At 32.4% G+C, this 21,286-nt stretch overlaps 1 protein-coding gene across 1 annotated transcript; it reads left to right on the plus strand.

Moving 5' to 3' along the window:
• Window positions 1-821: 821 nt before the first annotated feature.
• Window positions 822-17,176, plus strand: LOC134232976 (protein Wnt-9a-like). The gene is made up of 4 exons (XM_062714967.1): window positions 822-1,606; window positions 5,705-5,982; window positions 10,809-11,077; window positions 16,076-17,176. Exons 1-4 carry the CDS (start codon window positions 1,527-1,529, stop codon window positions 16,547-16,549), a joined length of 1,101 nt encoding a protein of 366 aa, XP_062570951.1. The 5' UTR covers window positions 822-1,526; the 3' UTR covers window positions 16,550-17,176.
• Window positions 17,177-21,286: the final 4,110 nt, after the last annotated feature.

The following is a 21,286-nucleotide window of genomic DNA, read 5'->3' on the forward strand; positions in this document are numbered from 1 at the left end:
TACAGATCTCTTCTGCATAGTATTGTTATTTCTTTCAATTTTATACCGCATTTCCAATACATTTGTGGGAAAGAAAACTCTTTCCCAAAAAGTCCTTTTATCACCTGGAGAGTTAGGTGGGGACTGCATGATCCCTATTTAATGACAAATTCATGTTGAATGCGGGAGGATTTCGCGAAGAGAAAAGTAAATGAATTGCCGTATAATGTATTGATCAGCGCGGAATTTAGCATCTAAACAGAAATTAATGATGGGTCAGCGCATAGATCATTATACGGTCAATGGAGGCGTTTTGGGGACAATATCAGCATGACATAATGCGGTTACACTATCTCCCTCCAACATATTTATCATAGCTTTCTTTAACTGCCCTAGCATTGTCTTCAAGGGCTATCTCAGGGGCTGTCCTTTTATTTTGTCGCAGTGTGCGGCTGGGTCCATTTAGAAATTTTAGGAATTGAATTGGCTACATTGAGGCACAATTAATCTATTTTATCGTTTATTTATGGATTAAAGTGTTTCCATATCTGTCACGAAAATCGGATTATTTTTCATGTAAAGTCGGAGGAATCACACCTTTGCTGAGTTTGTCCCGCTGGGCAGCCCGTCTTTAGAGGATAAAGGGTCGGGAAACAAAAAAAATCAACTAAAAGTATTTTTTCTAATAAGAATTGTATTTGAAGGGGCGTTTTTAGGAAGGGAATCACGAATATATTTTTTCGTACATCGTTTACAAATCTATGTGTCAGTCATATGGTTTTTGCCGGAGGAAAGCAATGTCTACGTAACAAGTGCGCAAGACACATAGATAATGGTGATACATAAATGAAAACACGTTGAGGATTACGAAAAATAGCTATTACTTCAAATTCAATCAGACCTACGAATTTGTTGAAATGCTGCATATTTTGAATCAGATCGAGTCTCCAAAATAATTTACCAAACGACAAAAAGGCACAATAACTGACGTCGTAACATAAAAGTGAACGATTAGAGAGTATATTCAGCACTATACACATACACCTTCTGTTTTTATCTATGAGCAATCGAAGAAGGTGTCCAGTAAACGGCGAGCGTCGGGTTATGGGAGTAATGCGCTAACTACTGCTGCATAAATTTTCTCCCAGTGTATTTTGTACTTTTTGGCTCGCGTGCCATCCTTCAGATCTCTCATCGTCTGCCAGTGACACTACGGAAACTTCTTGCAGGATGCTGACGAAAGGAACCAGATTATTTTAGACCACTGGTCGCGCGTCATATAATTGCATAATTACCTAATTGGTAGATTGAATTTCATTGGTAGTATTTGTGAGAAAAACTTTTCAGATTCCAATTTTATTTCACTTTGTGATTCTTCGTTTTGGACAACTGATTCTAATCGGAGTACTTTAAAGGAAAAAAAACACTTGGTGCTGATTTGTTGAAGTCAAAATTGGTCAATTTCTAGTAGGAGTTAAAAGGAATTGCCTGGAATATGAATGAACATTCGGACTTTTTCTTCGAAAAAAGATGCATGCATGTGAAAAATGCCAAATTTTAAGCCCGTAACTTTGGGGATCATCAGTTTTGTGCTCTTCGGAATTTCCTCATCTGTTGCTTACTTTGGGTGAGTAATATTTAGTCATGCAGTTTTAAAATCATTTTATAAAATATAAAGTTTATATAATTTATTTATCTTTTAAAAAATGAAATTAATTTATAATTGTTAAGCATTTTAGCATCAGGAAATTGTCGAAAACGTGATTGTTTTGTTAGTTATGAGAAGAAAATTGGCTCTCTCAAGATGAAAAACCACGTGGATGTTTCACTGCCTCTCGAATTTTCTCTAATGCACAAGTATAAAGAACAAACATGCGGTCGACAAGAAATAGTTCTCAACTAAACAGATGATTAAATAATTACTGAGGATGCAAAAAAAAACTTGAATTAAATTGAACCTTAATTAAGCTTTGCAAGATATCTTCCCCTGTAATTTGTTTCCTCTTGGATTTGAAATATCATGGAGGGGAAATACGGCACAGAAACTTTCGTTTAAATGGAAACAAATGGCTAACAGCCGTGAGCAGACTCAATTATCTAACTACTATTACGGGATTTAACACGACAAAGATATACTATTTTCAGATCTATTGGAAAAATATCTTAAATAGGGTACTCGAATTTCTTTACTTTATGTCAACCCGCCCGGAATAAGTACTTTTCATTCAAAAGAAAATACATTTATAGAAAAAAATCTCTTTGAGGTCCAGACGATCAGTACTTAAAAAAAAAACTTTGAAAGAATATTTTACAGCGATCTAAGAAGATGATGTTAAAAAAACAAATCACTTTTAAATCTTGTTTAATATTTTAATCACGGCTACTTCAATAGATAAGAGCCCATGAAACAACTGTGCCCGTAATGATTTTCTCTTTAAGAAGTCCAGATTCTTAGCTTCTGAACCTCTTGGTTGTTCATCGTCAATTATCGGCTATTAAATCACAGATAAGCCGCAATTACACATAACTATAAACCAGCAAAAAAGGGTTGCAATGAAGTGCACGGCAATAAGACGAAAATACGCCAAAGAATTATTGTACAACTGTTCATCAGGCTATAACTTCTAAAGACTTGATCCTTAAAATAAAGGCGCGTCCATTAAGATGTGATCTTGACTTTATCAATATTGAGGAAAGAACGTCAAATCTCTTTGAGTACGAGAGGAAATTCTCTTTGAGCGAGAGATGAATGGACATCATGTATTCTATAATATCTTCTTTACGCAACTGTTACCAGCATGGGGAATGTCATTGAATGCTATGATCACCCTTTCCGCCAACACAATCTTGCAGCGTTTAGCCGTATACTCTTGCTAGTCCTAGCACTGATGAAGCCTGGCAGTTATAGAGCAAAATCGGAATACTAAAAGCCAACATACTTTCCTCGAGTTGCCAATTCCACATTTATCGCAGGAATCGGCCTTTACCTACCGAATCTAAGAGATAATGTAATGATGGCTTCAGACGGTTTCTGTAAATTTTTTTTGTGATTAAACAACATCCTGCAGTTCTATATATTATACAAGAGTTCGTAATCGACTTCCAAAAATTTCGATTAATTACCTGTTTAATATCATATTTTATAGAGTTTTTTAGTGAAATTATTTTTTTAAATTTCTTCAAGGTGCAATACATGTGTTTTTGTTGACTGGTTCATTTATTTTAAAAAGTGACTAATTTTATGTAAATTTCTTAATTGGTCTGGATTTATCAAGACAATTAATTAAATCTGCAACATATACAGATATAAATGGCCCTGTCATTGGATCGAGTGCAAGATGACCTACGATAATGTAGAAATACGTGCTATATTCACATGTAAAATTTGAGTATGAACGAAACCAATTTCTTCACATGTAATGAAACCATTAAAAGACAATATATGTATATATTTTTATAAACTATCATAAGTCTTGTATTAAAATACTTCACACCCTTAAAGCTAAAATTAGCGCTTTCTTAATAAACGTCCTTTAGGATGTGCTTTGAAATTTGTTTTGACACAAATTTTGTGCACTTCTTTTGGCTTTCAGCAATAAATGACGATATCAAGTTTGTCATTCTCAAAAAAGCTCTGTCACCTCATCCCTTGTCTACAAAGAAACTTAGTGATTCACAGGGGCATCTTCTTTTGGTGGGGGTCAAACCAAGGGGAGATAATGACTGCCTCCCACACAGGATTTTAACCCCCAGGTCTTGCCATCTGGCACTTTATTAAGATTCACTTATGCGGTAATTAATTAATTGCAACCACCGACGCAAAGATTTTTTTTCCTTCAAAATATGCACATCAGTGGTAGGAGATAAGATAAACCAGATGTTTAAAAAACATTTCTGTTGTTTCATTTTTTTTTTCGAAAATGCAAACTAATTAATTCAGAAATTAATTTAGAACTCCCTTTTTCATTACAAAAAGAAAAACCTTGTAATATTTCACAAAAAAGTTTACGTATCAGATTAATGTATAATACAGGTTCAGCTTAGCCATACAATGTATATACATGTATATATTTACTCACATAGAGCATAATATTAAATATCATCGCACTCACTAACAGAAAATTACGGCATTAAACCAATTATGATGCGTTGAAACACTGTGCCTGTAAAATAGGGGTTGTTTAAATTTTTTTAAGTTAATAGATTAATTTTAACTTCATGACAAACCACTAAATATTTACCAAAATAGTATTGATGCAAATTTATTTCTTGTACTTAAGGAGACCGAATGGCTGCAGAAATGACCAAAAATTGGTAAACAACTATTTGACAGGAATGAAAATTTCCGTTAATAACTATTTCTTGTTAAGATTACAAATCTTTTCAATGAACTACATGCCCATTTATAAATATGCGGTTAACCTTCAAAATATTCTTAGATTAATGGCTATGTCCAAAGTGGTTGTAATTGGTTTTCTTATCATTCAAGTCTTTTGTTCCAAATGCGAACAATGGATAAGAACATGTGTAGAGGAAATTCAGCCGTTTGAAATCCATTTTCTTTGATTTCCGACAACCAGAACTCGGTCATTGCTTCACATTGACCTAACAGTGACCTTGGCGACCTCATTTTTAAAAAAAAATTCAATCAGAGTAAATTGAAGGTATTGGATAAGATAATACGAACTCCATGATTTTTATAAACAATAGTGTCGGAGTTAGAGGGGACAGGGACCCCCCTTTATAAGAATATGTTCAAAAGATCGTTTTTGTTTTTATGTCATTTATTATGCATAAAGTATAGCTTACATAAGTCATTAAACTGTTCTGTAAAACTCCTAAAACCTGGCGCTTCCCTACACCCCGAACCTACCCTTGTACATGTATTTACCTTCAATTCACTGGGGACCTTAACGTGTCCCCACACCTGTCGTCCCCTCTCCTCTTTTAAAGAATCCTTGATCATCCACTGATCATTTTTTCCTAATTTATTTAATTTGCATATGTTTGATTTGTTTCAATTATTCACACATCTTACTACGAATCCTTTATTACTAAAAATCAATTCTTTCAATCAAACTCCCGCATTTTATATTTAAAATTTCATCTATTGTTATATTACTGTTTAAATAACATTTCTCAGCTCTAATAGGTGTCCTTAAGACTTGTCCAAATATTCTTTTTGTGCCCAGCGACTTTTATTCATTAAGCAAATCAGTAATAATTCTTGTCAAAAATTTTTATCACTTCATTCGTCAGCATTGACTTATATACCTGTGTAACAAAGGCTAATAAACAGGAATAACACGATTAATGGGTTTATTCGATAGAGAAGTGTAAAACTATCAATTAGTTTCACAGCAAACAATGTCTTTTTACTGTATCGGTTATGGAAATTAAACAGAGTAATATTATTAGTACGTTTCAAAGGAGCTCATAACTCTAAATCGCTTCACGGTCTCCCGTCCCAATCTTTCAGAACGGGTTTACGTAGTAATTTAGCTATATTTAGAAATGCATGTACGTTTAGATGCAGAGCATCAGTTTCCAAACAAAATTCAAACGTTGTACTGTAATAAAAATAATATTTATAAAATGTGACCATTTTCATATTAAAAGTCCATGAATAATTGACAATTAAGGTTAACATCATATACATGTATTTACATTTGATAAACAGATCATACTGAGTTGTTAATTATGATTTGTTAATATTTACTTATAGGTTAACGTCAACTGAAGTGTTAACCCTAACTCTGGATCACCCAGCATTCCGTGACAATCGTATCCCCGGAGTCTCTCGAACTTTTTCGCCGTCAAAGTTATGTGAAATGATGAAGCTGTATCGAAAACAAAAGAAAATGTGTCGAAGAGGACGAGGGACTGCGCATGTGCTAATGGAAGCTATTCATACTTCCGTTCTTGAATGCCAGTACCAATTTCAGCATGAACGATGGAATTGCTCCATAGATGAGCCCTACAGACAAAACATGTTGAAGAAAGGTATTTTAACCTGTCATTTCCTTGATTATATGCTTATGCTTATATATTAGATTAGGAATTTTGTCAGATGGCAATTAAATAAGCATCAACGTTAACGCTAGGTTAAATTTGCGAAATTACATGTACTTTGCAAAAAAAAAATCCTTCCTTACCTTTTTTATCACTAATAAATAAGTAATCGTTGTACTTAAAATTCTTAAGGTTTTTGGTGGTCTGTTTATCGCTTTATAACGAACGACTATGAAACTAAAACAATAGCATTATTTTATCATATTTTAAGAATAAAAAAAAATACATTAAGACATGCATGTCATTCAAACAAAGCACCTCTCTCTCCCCCTCTCTCTGTGAAAAAAATTTAAATCTACTTATAAGATGTTACAAAACATTTGAAAATTTCTTTAAATAAGGTCAGCTGTACAGATAACCTTGACCTTGAGTTACAACCAATTGTCAGATTAGAAAACCAAATACTGTGTAGTTGTGAATTAGAGAAAACGCCTATCAACCTACTATTATAGAATTAATAATTTCTATAAAAAGCACGATGATTTAAAGTTTTTTGCGTTAGAAGATAATTTGCTTAACCCCAAAAGTCAATTGGCAGTTAATTTGCTGCCTTTGAAATGACAAAGTATTAGGCATGATTGATATGCGGTGGTTGGAGTTAAATACTGGAGTACTTCAGTATTAAGGACAAGTTCTTATATTTCATTCATATATCAATAAAAAGGGGTTGTAGATTCTCTTTATAAAAGAGCTCTATCAACATTGCTAAAAAGTCGTGTCAAAATCTGTTCTTTACCATTTTTTGACAAAGGATATCATTTTACTGATATTTTAATTAATGTATTTTTAAGTCATTAACAAAAGTAAGAGTGCTTTGGTTCTTTTGATTTTAGGCTTATGGAAAAAACCTATCATTTTCTAAATATATGAATTTCAATAAAACCAAATTATATCTTTATCACAATGATGTTTGATATATAGCGTATATTTGAAGAAATTGTCTAACATTTAACGAAAACTGATTTTATCGCTATGTCACTATCAAAGCGTTTGTTCGATGCAGACCACAGACTCACAAAAAAGGAGAAAAATTGAGTTATCATTCGTTTTGCAAAGAATTTCTGTTTGGCAAATGAGATGCGATAAAAAAGCAATGAAAGCGTTTGATAGCCTGGACATTTGTTGTCCTACACTTATCACATTGGTGAAAAAGCATCCATTACTATCGAACGATGTTTTGTATGTGATCTATCACAAAGTAATAGATTATAATCAATGATGATCGATAACAGCGGGAAATTCGTCCCGAGGAGTCCCGATAATCCAAGACGCAGACGGTCACAGCATTCGAGTCGCTTAGGTTGTTTGCTCATGTGGCAAACTTCAAACGATAAATATCACGATGTAACCATGTCTAAGATTTACTCGGATTTAAATCAGGAACTTGGCGACATTTTTAAGGACACATACATTTCACACCATACCCAACCAGATTAGGTAATCTTCAATGCTAAGTTATTGGACATTCTTAGGTTGTGACGATAAATGTGCTCCACTTGGTCTTGTACTGAATACTTAAGACGTATTTTCTTTCAGTATGCATTAAAAAGCATAAATTTAACAGTATTCTTGGCTTAAATGCATTAAATGATGAAAAAGTGAAGATTTTAAAGAATTTTTTGATTACATATCTTCGCTTTCAAATGGGCTGCACACCTGTTATAGGTAAATATGAACTATGCGCTCATGTTTTAGAAACGATTTTCCTGTTTGTATTCAAAGAAAATCGGTTACATTTTTTTGGGCAAGAAATTATTGATTCCGTTTCTATTTTAGAGGAACAACGTACTGTTGAGTTATTATTGAAAGTCTTTACAAATGTGTCAATTTTTTTAAACACCAATCTGAAAAATGTATAGCAGATTTTTTTTTTATTGGCTGGTAAAGGAACCCATTTAATGACCAAAAGTTCTTATTCAATATATGCCCTTTGTGTACTCAACACTCAAACAGGTCATGTTAATTACGGAAGCAGTTTATATGTTTTACAATATTTAATCAATTATGTACTCGTTTCATCTTGCATATCGTAACTGACTTGGTTCTACCAAGCAATTGAAACTAGATCTTTGGAATTAAATTCATTTTGGAAGAAAAAACAGGAAATTAGATTCTCTCATTAACAAGGTCTTGATCACTCATAAAACTGTTGTTTAATATTTTCTTCTTCTATGATAAAGATTACAGGACAATTTGATAAAGTAACTGAAAACCACATAAATAATATTTTATAGACTTGTGTTGCGGATTATTAGGCTATAAACTAACGCCACATAAAAACCTATAGCCATAAAATAACCTAAAAAATAAATGTCCAACCTGTTACAATTTACATCGAGAAGTGCAATTCATGATTACAAAAAAGTGTTAGTGATTATCAAAAACTTGTACGCCATATTTTTTATGCGATTGTTCTTTCCTCGCACACATATACAAACCCATAACACGTGATTTAGGTGAATACTACTCTTTAAGTTCACAATGCCTTAAATCGACGGACAACCTTTAAGCATTTTGGTAGAACATCATTTCTCTTTTGACAGATGTCATGTTACGAAATAGAATTCTTCCACGCGACACAAGTTTTCTGTAGACAGTTAGTTGTTGGAGAAACATTAACCTCGTAACCTTTTGTTTTCTTGGTAGCAGATTCTACATTTTTAGCCATGTTTATCGTAAAAAACAGGACTAGTAGGTGGACTACTGACTAGAATTATATATGTGGTTACTTCTTTATCCCTGTCAAATTCTCTGCCTTGAAGTAACTTATTTTATTTGAAAAAAAAAAACCGTATATTTTTATTTAAGATCCTCAGGAAAGTGTCTGAATTTTTTAAAAAAAAAAAACTTTTTTATGTAGTCAACTCAATCAGAAAATCGATGTGTCTATTTTGAATTACATTCATATCTGGATGAGTATACGAGTAAAAGCATGTAATATTGGATATGTACAGTTGCATGAAAAAAGTTCCTGTTTATTTTAAGTGTCAGAGAAATAAATTGTCATGATTATCTTTTTTTCCAGACAAATTCAACTATCGTTAACACAAACAATCTCTACTTCTTAAAACAGCACCCTAAAAACAAAACTAATTCGCATCATTAAAACATCCTCTTAGTACATAAACACAATATTGACAAATTTGTCATCCACTAGCTTTTCATGTTGAGTGGACAAACAGCTTTATAGGAATGTCCGATACCCACTACCGGCCCCCTTGGTGTTAATTATTAAACACTACCTGTATTATCATCCCTGGTATTTACGGATGAGAACAACAAAATGACATGCACTGTGGGAAAAGCAAACGTACCTGGATTCGATTCCATCATGAGGTCCCTCTGGAATCTTCACAGGTCATCAAAGGTCAAATCAATTGTTTACCCAAATTGCACTTTTAATTTTTTTTATTCCTAAAATATATAGATGGAGAACCAACTTTGTGAATTAAAAATAAACTCTTGATTCACACTTTAAGACTTAGTGTTTATAATGTTCGTTTGAATTTTTTAAAACAATGATATAAAGAAAATGCTTACATACAATTTTCCGCCTAAAATCAAAAGAGCTTGTGAGAGATACAAGAAGACGTTTTATAAGAATTAAACATAAAAGTCAAATGCAAGATTTTTTTCCTATTGAATCCGACACTTATGTAGTTTACTAAAAGAGAAATTAAGTTATTTTCGTAAGGATCAAGGAAACACATTGTCGTTCAAGGTAATCTGAACTCTCTTGGAAGATTTCAAGATTTTTGTATATTTAAATAAATGCTCCACATATTTCAACTTCTAAACATTTGTAAATACAGTATACACACGCTGACGATCGAGCAGGTGATGTAACAGCTAGACTGTTTTAACTTGAGATATACCATTCATTTCAAAGATGTTCCGATAAGAATAATTTCAAAATTGTATCATTTTTATGAGCTATATATAATTTCTGTGTAACGAAATTTCACCACAAATTCTCTCCATCGATTTATAACTAATACCAATTATAATGTCACCCCTTAAATCAGAATATTAAGTAAATATGCTACATATTCATTTAAAATCTTATTCTTAATATCTTGAACATTTTGTTTAGTTGACATTTTATATGCATAAACACTTTGTAACTGTTTAAAAGCCTTAATTCATGAGTGAGAATTGGTCCAGTGTGCAAACTCAAATCGTCATTTTATGTCTCAATTTCTACACCATTACTTTTCCCGATCAAAGAATGTCTCATCCTTCGGGGTGGTCGTACAAGGATGAAATTAATTCAAATTTACAGACTCATCGAAATCTCGTTAGCATAAATTGTAGTCCAAACTTAAATAGGAGTTATTGTTGATACCTTTTATAACACTACATTGGCGCAAGGATACAGGTCTAATTACTCCAGGATTACTGCGCGTCACCTCCCACCAGCAGAAAGCAGGTGGCAACGGGATGGTGAGATACTAACAGCAATTTACGCAAAAAGAAACCGCATTTTTTACTTTCAAGTGCCCCATTAAAATACTGCAAAATACCTGAGCAAGATACCAAAATTACAATTTAATGAATGTTTTTCGAACTCCCTCGAATTGCATTCGAAGCCACCACCTTGATAAACATTTCGAATCAAATTGGCTCGCAATTAAGAAAAAATAACCTTTTTTCTATTGCAAATGTAATGAAGTTAAAAAGTATTGAATTTTGATTTGATTTTTGGAAAATTTTGTGAGTTAATATCTAGATATCTTTATTTTTAATCAACTTTTCAGGTTACAAAGAAACGTCATTCCTTTACGCAGTGTCGTCTGCAAGTCTCGTGCACACGTTTGCGCGAGGCTGTCGGAGTGGACAAATAGACAGATGTACATGCGACGAATCCAAACATTTGAATAATGTAGAAGCTTGGAAGTGGGGAGGTTGTGGTGATAATATCAAATTTGCTCTTAAATTCACAAGACGATTTCTCCGACGAGCAAAGACACGAGGCAAAGATGTAGCTGCAAAAGTTAACCAACATAATAGCCGTGTTGGAATAAAGGTAGGCTTTCAACATCCCGGATGTAATAATTTGTCTGTGTAACTACAATTCAACAAACAACTTCAACAAACTGTAAACAGTATATAATTCAAACTTTAGAATTCGTTATCTTGAGGGCACTGTTTTTCTTTTAAAACATAAACTCATATCCCAGTTGTATTTTCCAGTGATGTATTTGCACCCTATACAAAAGCTAAGCATGCTCATAGATACCAACTTGTCAGCACAAATACATTGATCATTCAGATTTACCAACAAAAGCCTTTAAAGCTACTTCTCTTATCAAAACCACTTAATACCGACCGACAGGACAAGATAACTGTGTGTATTCACTGAAGATCACATTCAACAGTAATTGTGTATATCATGTTGTTGAGAACAACCCCTTGTTTCCCCTTAACCTATACACTGATCAGGGATTGGGAGATACAGAAAGTCATAACTTGTAGTTTAATAATGGCCAAACAATGTTGTTGGGTGCGGATTTTGTCCGTTTGTCCATTTGCTTTGCTTCCAACCTTTGAATCTGTTGTATTTACTTAATATCTACTTTGAGAGATAAGATTTATTGAAAGTTTAAAAAAATCTTAAGTAAAACAAAATGTAGTTTCATCAATCAAGTCAACTTTTTCTTCACCTATATATCGTACAAGCATCTTGAAGTTTTGCAAGCCAAAGAACAAATGCTTTAACCGCCACTGAAATTGGAATACTTATCTTTGAAATCAGTGTGTTACACAGTGTTGTCCGCATTTCACAAGGAAATGGCAAGTTCAGGGGTAACAAATGTAGAAAAGTTATTTCAGGTGAAATTCTTTTTCTCTACTTTAGAGACTGAAGGTCTTTTAACTTAACTCACTTCGATGAACTTTGAAATTTACAGATCACATGCTCAATTACCTGCACGAGGATGCGTTGTTATTCTGTTTACCTATGTACTTTCTACTGTTTTGGCTAACTTAAACGAGGAGCGAGAAATGTAAGGCGAATGTCAGAAAAAAAATTAGAACAAATGATCTAGCGGTCACCAGCTGGTGAATGTCCAGACAACTCAAAACGAGGCTGAGCAGTATCGTTTGTCTCTATTAGTTCTACACCTTAAAAAAAATTAGTGGGGGGCCAGGTGCCATGTTTATTTGATAGTCATTTGGATGTTTATAGAAAATCACGATTTTGGCAGTTTGTAATATCATCTGTCCCTGAACCTGGGCTATGTTTTTTTCACAAACTGTTCTATTATTCCGAGGACACCATTTATCCGGAACATCGCTTATGGTCTTGGAGATTGTATTCGACAATCGATTGCAGAATCGATAATCTTGCGATGAAGTTTTCCAATTTAAGGATCGTTAACATACTATTAAGAGAGATAACTCTTACTAGTAATTGATAATGGAAAAAATTAACCATTCCTTCGTTCAAGTTTTTTTTTTTGAACAATTTTCCTCTGTAAGATGCTCAAATTGTTTGCATACATGTAGTTATAAAATATAAATCTTTTTGGAAGCTTTTAACCAACAACATGTTTGAAAACAAAGAGCTATCTTAGTATAAATTTCAATATATTTTAAAAAATTCTCAAACAACATACTGTTTTTAAAATTGATTATCAGATTCATAGTACATTTATGCCTATCCATAAAAATGTTATGGAGAATAGGACAACAAATAAGTTCAGTTTGTTTTATGTCCCTTTGGAGAATTTTTCACTAATGTGAAGACACTACTACTTACTCTACAGCACCAAACGTTATAAAAGGCCAGTAACGATATTAGCTGCCGCTAAATAATTTCTAGGTAACCTTGACTTCATTTGAACCAAGATCATGATTTCTCTGCCAAATGTATAATCGCATTTCATCAATCAATGAAATTTGTACGCGCGTTGAAAATATAGACCACCCTATTCATTTTAATAGGCTACAATAATGTACATATGCTATTCGAACACTTCGTAGTGGTGGGTCCTAAGATTTTTGCCCCTCTTCAAAGAGCTTGATACAAAGTAACTTGACTGTTTGACATTTCAAAAGGCAATTTTTCTAATGAATTCCATGTTATTTGCACTATTTGCCATGATAATGTCGTACTGGTGTGAACCTGCTACTCGATTTAAGGTTGGTTTGACTTTATGTCACTATTTGGGCTTGAGAAAGCCGCACAGACAAATAGAAAAACTGGGATTAAATGTTCATTAATCTGTGTCAGTTTATATGAAAATGTTAATTGAGATATTTTGTTGAAGATTTTTTTTATTATAAAGAATGCATTAAATATGATGAGTAGCTTTTAAACCCAGAAAATGTTATTTGTCATATTCATAAGTTTATTTTGATGACTGTGGGGAGTATATCATTTTGACTTAAAAGAAATTCCTAGGATGGTTTCTCAAAAAAAATGACATTATTTAATAATTTTGAATATTCCTTAACATTGAAACAATTTGTTAAAAACAACAACAACAAAAACCCCTTCTAAAGTTCGAATTTTTCTTCCTTTCAAAAAACCTTCCTGTGGCTATTTTTAATATAAATAATGTTTTAAAATTTTCAGAATAGGTCTTATATAAATACCAATATTTTGAGTTACTTCTTGCATGACTTAATTAGTTTTGTTTTCTTTGTACAGTGTAGGAAATAGATTAATTTTATATGTAACATTTACTTATATATATTTTGAACATTCAACCCCAGTTGCAAGTTCTTTGACTTTGACATAGACATACACAAGCTGACATAAACACAGACAGAGAAGATTAATATGTTAACAGACTTGATTAATATACTATTACCTGGATTGTTTAAAAAATATAAACTTCATTAATTCTTTTTACTTTTGTAAAACATTTTTGATTGTTGAAATACCCAGCTTCTACTGGTTTGTACTTATAGCAAAGGAAGAGGAAAGTACTTAAGCAGTTGGGAATTGAAAATTTGCACAGGCAAAAAAGAGAATAATGATCCTTGAATAAGTCTCTTTATGTTCTTAGTGTAGTCTACTTGCAAGCCACATTATATTATAATCAGACTAAAACTGTATTTGAAGTAGCAAATTTGAGAGTAACAGAAATTGCTATCTTTATCAACCAAGGTAATAATGCATTGAAGTCAAAAACACAGTCTACTTGAGTGCCAAGTTATATTGAAATCATACCAAAACTGTAGGAGGAATAGCATTTTGAAAGAATTTCACAGAAATTTCTATTTTTGGTAACAACGCCAACACCGTTCTCGAAATCAAAAACCGATATACAGAATATATCTTATTACCTACTTGTGTGCCAAGTTATATTGAAATTAAATTTGTAGTAGCAGAGAATTTCAAAGAAATTTCTATTTTTAGTAACAACGCCAACATCATTCGTTGAAATCAAAAACCGATACACAGAATTATTCTACTTGTGTGCCAAGTTATATTGAAGTCAGACCAAAACTGTAGGAGGAGTAGCATTTTGAAAGAATTTCACAGAAATTTCTATTTTTAGTAACAACGCCAACACCGTTCGTCGAAATCAAAAACCGATACACAGAATTATGTATCTTAGTGTAATCTACTTATATGCCAAGTTATATTGAAATCAGATCAAAACTGTAGGAGGAGTAGCATTTTGAAAAATTGTTTGAGCTCTTCTGGTCTCTGAATAAAAACACGTTGTAGATGTTATGCATACATGTACAATCATTCTTTTCATGACTTCCTTCCCAAGATATTTTAGTCATCCAAATAGCCTTTGTTTTGTTCGTTTAACGTCCCTTCACGATATGGAGACGTCACCACTTAACGGTGGAAGGCGGCAAATTTCGACCTGTACTCTGTACTTATTGCCTTTGAGCAGTAAGGGATTTTTGTGTCAGCACCTACTGTGATGCTGAACCTCAGTTTAAACAAAGAACTGATCTCCATGTCTAAAACTGAGATTCGAACCAGCGAGGTATGGATCAACTCCTTACTCCAGACGAACGCTAGATAACCGATCGCCGAGTGGGCGGAATATGGTCTTTCAAACGACATCATGACTATTGCGTTGTCAATCAAGTCCTCTTCGATTGTATTGCATATGGTACATTTGTGTTTCTAATTGGTAACGGCATTGGAATAATTTATTATGTAATGCGTGGATATATCGATGACATCTACAATTACTCTTGATTCACGGATCCTTGGCTTTGTTTAAATCATTGCCTTGACTCATATCGTTCATGTAATCCAAATGTTTCTTTTTTCGTATTTTACAGATATATGTGTTATTGAAAGAAAAATTAAGAAATTGATTAAAATTAAAAATAATTCATATAGAAGTCGCATGCAGGGCATCTCTAGAGCGTCTGCTTTAGAACTGCGGAGTAAGGAGTTGATTCTTACGTGGCAGGTTCGAAACCCACTGCGGGAAGTGGAGACTGGTCCTTTGATGACACCGTTTAAATCTCGTGCCGCAGTAGGTGCTGGCACAAAAAAGATTTTACCGCTCAATGGCTTTGAGCATATATGTAGGTCTAACTTTGAAGCCCTCTATCGGCAAGGGGTAAATCGGCAGACTCCGCTACGCTACACTCCATACAAACCTCGACGTTAGTGTGCGAAGTACGAGCCACCCGAGGAGCTCCGCGTGGCAAGTGATATGTAAAAGAGTGAAAATTTTCGAGAAGGGCGTTAAACAACAACTAAAATTCACATGTAACAATTTTCATAATTTTTTGGCCTTTGATAATTAGAACAAATCTTAAAATTGATTTGCGCTTTTATCGTGGTCTATTGTATCATTCATAAATTGTTGCAGAGAGTTTAAGGAAACCCATGAAATATGATCTCTTTAAAAGCAGATTAATCCAGAGTGTTTGATTTCTTTTGTATTTCGAAAAAAATCATTTTGAAAGGTCGTTTCCTCATTTGATGATGTATGAAAAATTGGGAAGATTCTGTAAGAGTTCTAAAGTAACTCTTCTAAGGGTTAAATTCATTTTGGTTCAATTACTCATTAATTGTGTTATTTTTTTGTAGGTTGTGAAAAGTCACGTAGAAACTAAATGCAAATGTCATGGTGTGTCCGGAACTTGCACTGTAAAGACATGCTGGCGCCAGTTAGCCCCCTTTCACGAAATAGGACAAGTTTTAAAACGGAAGTACGATCAAGCGTACAAAGTGGACACTAACACAAACAATGCTAATGGCAAGTTTTCTTTATCCATAAGAAGAGACGAATCCACTGTAGATCCAAAAAATTCCACACCTAGATCTGTAGACATGGTTTATATAGAAAGTTCTCCAAGTTTCTGCAGCAAAAGCAGTTTTTCCAAAGGAACGACGGGTCGTGAATGCAATAAAAATTCTACATGTCATTCATTATGTTGTGGGCGTGGTTATAATGTCATGACCCGGAAGACGTATGAAAGGTGTCAGTGTCAAGTTGTTTGGTGCTGCAAGTTTAATTGCAAAAGATGCCTGACAGATCAAGAGGTATATACTTGCAAATAAACGCTGACTGCAGGAATAATGATACATTGCTTTGAATTTCTGGATGTCAAACAAACTCAAACCTGTGATAGATGGCTATGTGATAGATAGCTCTCAGTATATTTCATGCTGAAATCTTGAATCCAAAAATCTTACCGAATTTTATGATTTCTAATGATTATGTATTTTTTTTTCATGTTGTATAGTTGCATTAATATTAATATTATCGTTATATTTTTATTGACTACAATTGTGAAAAATGAATCTCATCTATTGTTTGTTACGTGTACTTGCTTTTAGATCAGTGTACCTTTTGCTTTAAGTATAGTTATTTTGTATTTATATTTCACCATCATATCAAAAATGTGAAGTTAACATAGCTTTTTTCCATTTTAACAAAATCGAATTAGAGCTCATTTTAAATCAATGAAAACTGTTTTTGTTGTTTGTATGTTTAAAAATGAATAAATGCTTTAGATTTGAATGTATCCCCAAAGATTAAGTTAAGATTGTTAATTTTTTTAACTCGTATTATTAGAAAATGAGGATAAAAGTAAATTATGCAGCTATTATACAGTATATCAAATTTTTTTTAGAGTACCCCTTTTCACCAAGTTTAGTCTTTTAAGCAATTTGCTATCATACAGCATTTTTATACCATATATAACTTACATTAACTTCAGTGTACATGCAAAAGACTGAATTCAAAGAATTTAGTTAGGATTATATAAGAAAATAATTTTTACTTTAAAGAAAATCAAATTTCAGTTTTGTATACAATATATGTAAGAAACACAAAATACACTAATCAAAATGCAAAAAATTAGCAAATTTTACTATTTTTATAGGTATTACAAAATATGACGTACACATTGGGGAGAAAATCATGTTTTTTTTTTGTTTTGTTTAAAGCTCAGAATATAATTAAAAAACAATCATCTGTAATTTCTTAATGTTGTTTAATTTTAAAAATCAAACGAAAAAAGTTGCATTACAGTCGGCCCCCTTAAGCAATTTGCTATCATACAGCATTGTTTCTATCTACGGTAAAGACTGAATTCAAAGAAATAGTTGAATAAGTAATACTTAGAAAATATCACCCACAAAACATTATAAAATAAAATTTGCCTAGTAAATTCTTATTGTATAAGAATTATTGAATGTACATTTTATTTTGATTAGGTCAATATTTATTTACCTGAAAGTGTTAAGTGTTGTTAAGCACTCTTTTAAGAATTGTCAATTAATAAAATGTAAGAAACAGATGTAGATGTATGTATATGTATTTTTCATGATTATACATATGTTGCTGCTTATTTATAAGATGAATCTTGAACAATGGACCATGTCTAATTTGTTAACACTGTTCTCTTTGTAAAATGTGATTGGAATTTTTTGTTTGTTTGTTTGGAAAAGCTTTGGACAAAGTACTATTGTACAGATCATTAACTAATAAAACTGGTTTTACTGTTTTCATAATATGCTTGCATTTATTTTGCATATACAATGTAGATTGGCAAATTTTGAGATTCAATCATTATCAAGTTATCAACTCTAAAATTCATTTAGCATTCCAGTTATTGTTACATATTTGTATGCTTTTTAGTCATATAGAATGAACAGAAGGGTTGGGAATTGTTATTCAAAATTCATTAAAAAGGGGGAAAAAGTTTAATAAGGAAATTCATGCATGTATTTTGTACTTGAGCTGATCTCTGTAGCCTCATAATTTTTTTGGCACACATCGTCTTAAATTATGATAAAACTCAGCTCATTGCCATAGCTTACACCAAAAACAGATCAAAACAAATTGCGGTTGCTTTTGTGTCGATCTTGGTTGTCATGGTAACAGCTAGAAATTTTTAAATCTTTTTAATAAAGCTTTATTAAGACTTAGAAACATTTAGAAACACTTTACTAAGACTTCTCTAAGAAAAAATAAGTATACCTTGTTGGCATTTTCCTATGAAGAAATTATTAGAATAAGAATCTAAGTTAGTGGTAACCATGAAGGATATGGTGATAACGAACAGTATTCAATCTCAAAGTCCATAAAACAATACAAAATAAGAGCAGAGCAAACACGGACCTCCGAAACATCAGAGGTGGGATCAGGTGCCATGGAGGAGTAAGCATCCCCTGCTGACCGGTCACCCGCTGTGTGCTCCTTGTCATAATCAGGAAATAACGGAAAATCGTCAATTCAGTGTACAAATAATGGACTAACAATAAGTATGAAAAACGTCAGTCAGCATTTGACTCAATGATAAATTGTATTTGCTGACAAGGTCATTGTATCGACCATAGAACTTACGAAATGATGACTTTAAACGAGACGGCTGATATTCTTGTTTCATCAATCTGCTTGTCAATAATTTACCTCGTTTTAGAAATTGTTCATACGTAGAGCAAACTCTTGCGTATCGAATTAACTGAGATATATACACTCCGTATGCAGGTGACGAAGGTATATTGCTGCATAAGTAAGGGAAGCTGATGATAGAAAAAAAGTCATCACGTTTATCATATAGCTTGGTTGTTAGATTACCATTAATGTCTTTTTCAAGTAAAATGTCCAAGTATGAAACAGATGTGTCAGACTCTGTGGTATCTTTCATCTCCAGCTCACCAGGATACATCGTATCGACGAAGGGATACATTTTGACATTCTAAATGCTTTAAAAGCTAAATATTCTTAGTATTCACTTATGAAAGGTTATATATAAATAAATTCAATTATTAAGAAGTAAAATAAGAAAAAATATTTGACTTTACATATAAAAATATATTAATGTTACATCTGTGTTCTAAAAATAACTAAATAGTTGTCATGGTAACACATTGTATCCACACAAAATTTGTTTTGATTAATGTTGCTTTCTTAAAGAAAAAAGCACATACGTCACAAATGCTCCTTCAGACCTTGATACATTAGAAAAAATCTGGTTTTGATAATACACAGTGGTGTTACCATGGTAACAACATACCAATTTATAGCAAAAATTGTTGATGCCTTAAAGATTTAGTTCCTTTTTTATTAGCATGTTAAATATTTGACTAACCTAATATTTTACAAGTTTTACTCAGACAAAAGTTGAATATCATATATCACTTCATATAACACTATCATATAACTTTTATGAAAAATACCACTGTAGCTGAGGTTAATGATTCAGTTCAGCTAACTTCAAAAACTGTTGAACCCAAAGTGAAAGCCTTTGTCATCCAGAATGAGACTGTGTGGCAATCGAAATTGAAAGTCATGTTAGTTGTTTAAAAACAGTGAAAAATGTCCATCAAAAAACAAAACAAAACTTATCCTAGGAAACACAAATTTTTGTACAGTTTTATTTTCTTATAAATCCAATCTAAAATTGCTTTTAATCAATGACTTCATTAAAAAAATAATTTCTTTCAAATACTTTGCTTTAAAAAAAAAGGTATGTAATTAAAGTTAATTCCCCAACTAATTTCAATCATGCATTTTCGATATGGTGTTGTTTTTTTTTTTTTCATCACGACAGGGGATGATTCATTAAAATATTAAGTAAATTTCAAGCTGATTTCCAAAATTCATCGAATTGAGGTCTACATAATTTTACAGGAAATACACATAACTTTCAGTATACTTATAGAATAAGAAATATAAATGATCTAAACTCTAATGGCTTAATACATCCTTTTATTTTGTGAATTTTTGTTGGAAACAATTACTTTATTTGATTTCTCAAGTGCAAATGAAATTGAAAACAGATAGAATGATTTATTTATTCTCAAGTTTATGACTATAACAGATATCAAATTTTTGGAAAACGTTTGATATTTTGTAAAGATCATAATGTTTGTTCGAAATTCAAAAGAAACAGGATGTCGTTTATTTACCAATGTTTGTGTTTCCTTAAAATTCGAAGTGGATCTGCTTTGCTGGAAAAATCCCTTTAATAAACTTAATTAGTTCTCTCATTCGGCTCCTGGTACATCTAAACAAGTGTTATCTTTTGTTATGGACAACACATTAGAAGTTGGAGCTTGTAAAAATGGCTGCCAAAATTTTGTTTATAGTTTTCACCTTCAGTATATGAACTCGAAAAACTTGATGATAGATGAGGAAAATAGGTTTTTATGAAACTGTTCAAACATTCTCGATTTTCGGATAAAAAACAAGAAAGAAAGTTTACTTTGTAATTGATTAAACATTACAAAAAATACTTTGATGAACTTGCTGAATTTGTCAAAAAACAGAGGCATTATGACACTCATACAATAACAATTGTCTATTATATATTTTATCAAGTGCAACCAATGGAGAGTTGCTCTTTAAAGAGCCAAGACTACTTTCGTCTATGATTCTTCAAACACTGGAAAAATAAAATCAAGGAATAAAGTATGTACGTGTTCGTATACCAGTAAGTGATTTCTACGATACATAAATGAGAAAGAGCAAGGAATATTGAATAATTCCTTAAAATGTTAACATTTGATTCACAATTTTACGGAGGCCTTTCCAGACATACCACCAAAGTTCTGACAGACATTAATTTCATAAAAATGACAAGATATTAATTTTTCATATTTATTTTGAAATCTTTACAGTCATTTAATGACAATGTTCTGTGTTTTCTTGGCATTTACGATTGTGTTCTCTGGAAGCCTGCACTTTAAAACATCCGTTTATGGTATCTTCAGTTACTTTTTTCAGAGAATTCCTATTCCGTGACGTTTTGGTTCCCTCTGGTACACCCCTCTGGTACACACCTT

This window comes from Saccostrea cucullata, unplaced genomic scaffold, assembly GCF_032062105.1.
Source record: "Saccostrea cucullata isolate Sc308-1 unplaced genomic scaffold, CSIRO_AGI_Scuc_v1 ctg56, whole genome shotgun sequence".
NCBI lineage: Eukaryota > Metazoa > Mollusca > Bivalvia > Ostreida > Ostreidae > Saccostrea > Saccostrea cuccullata.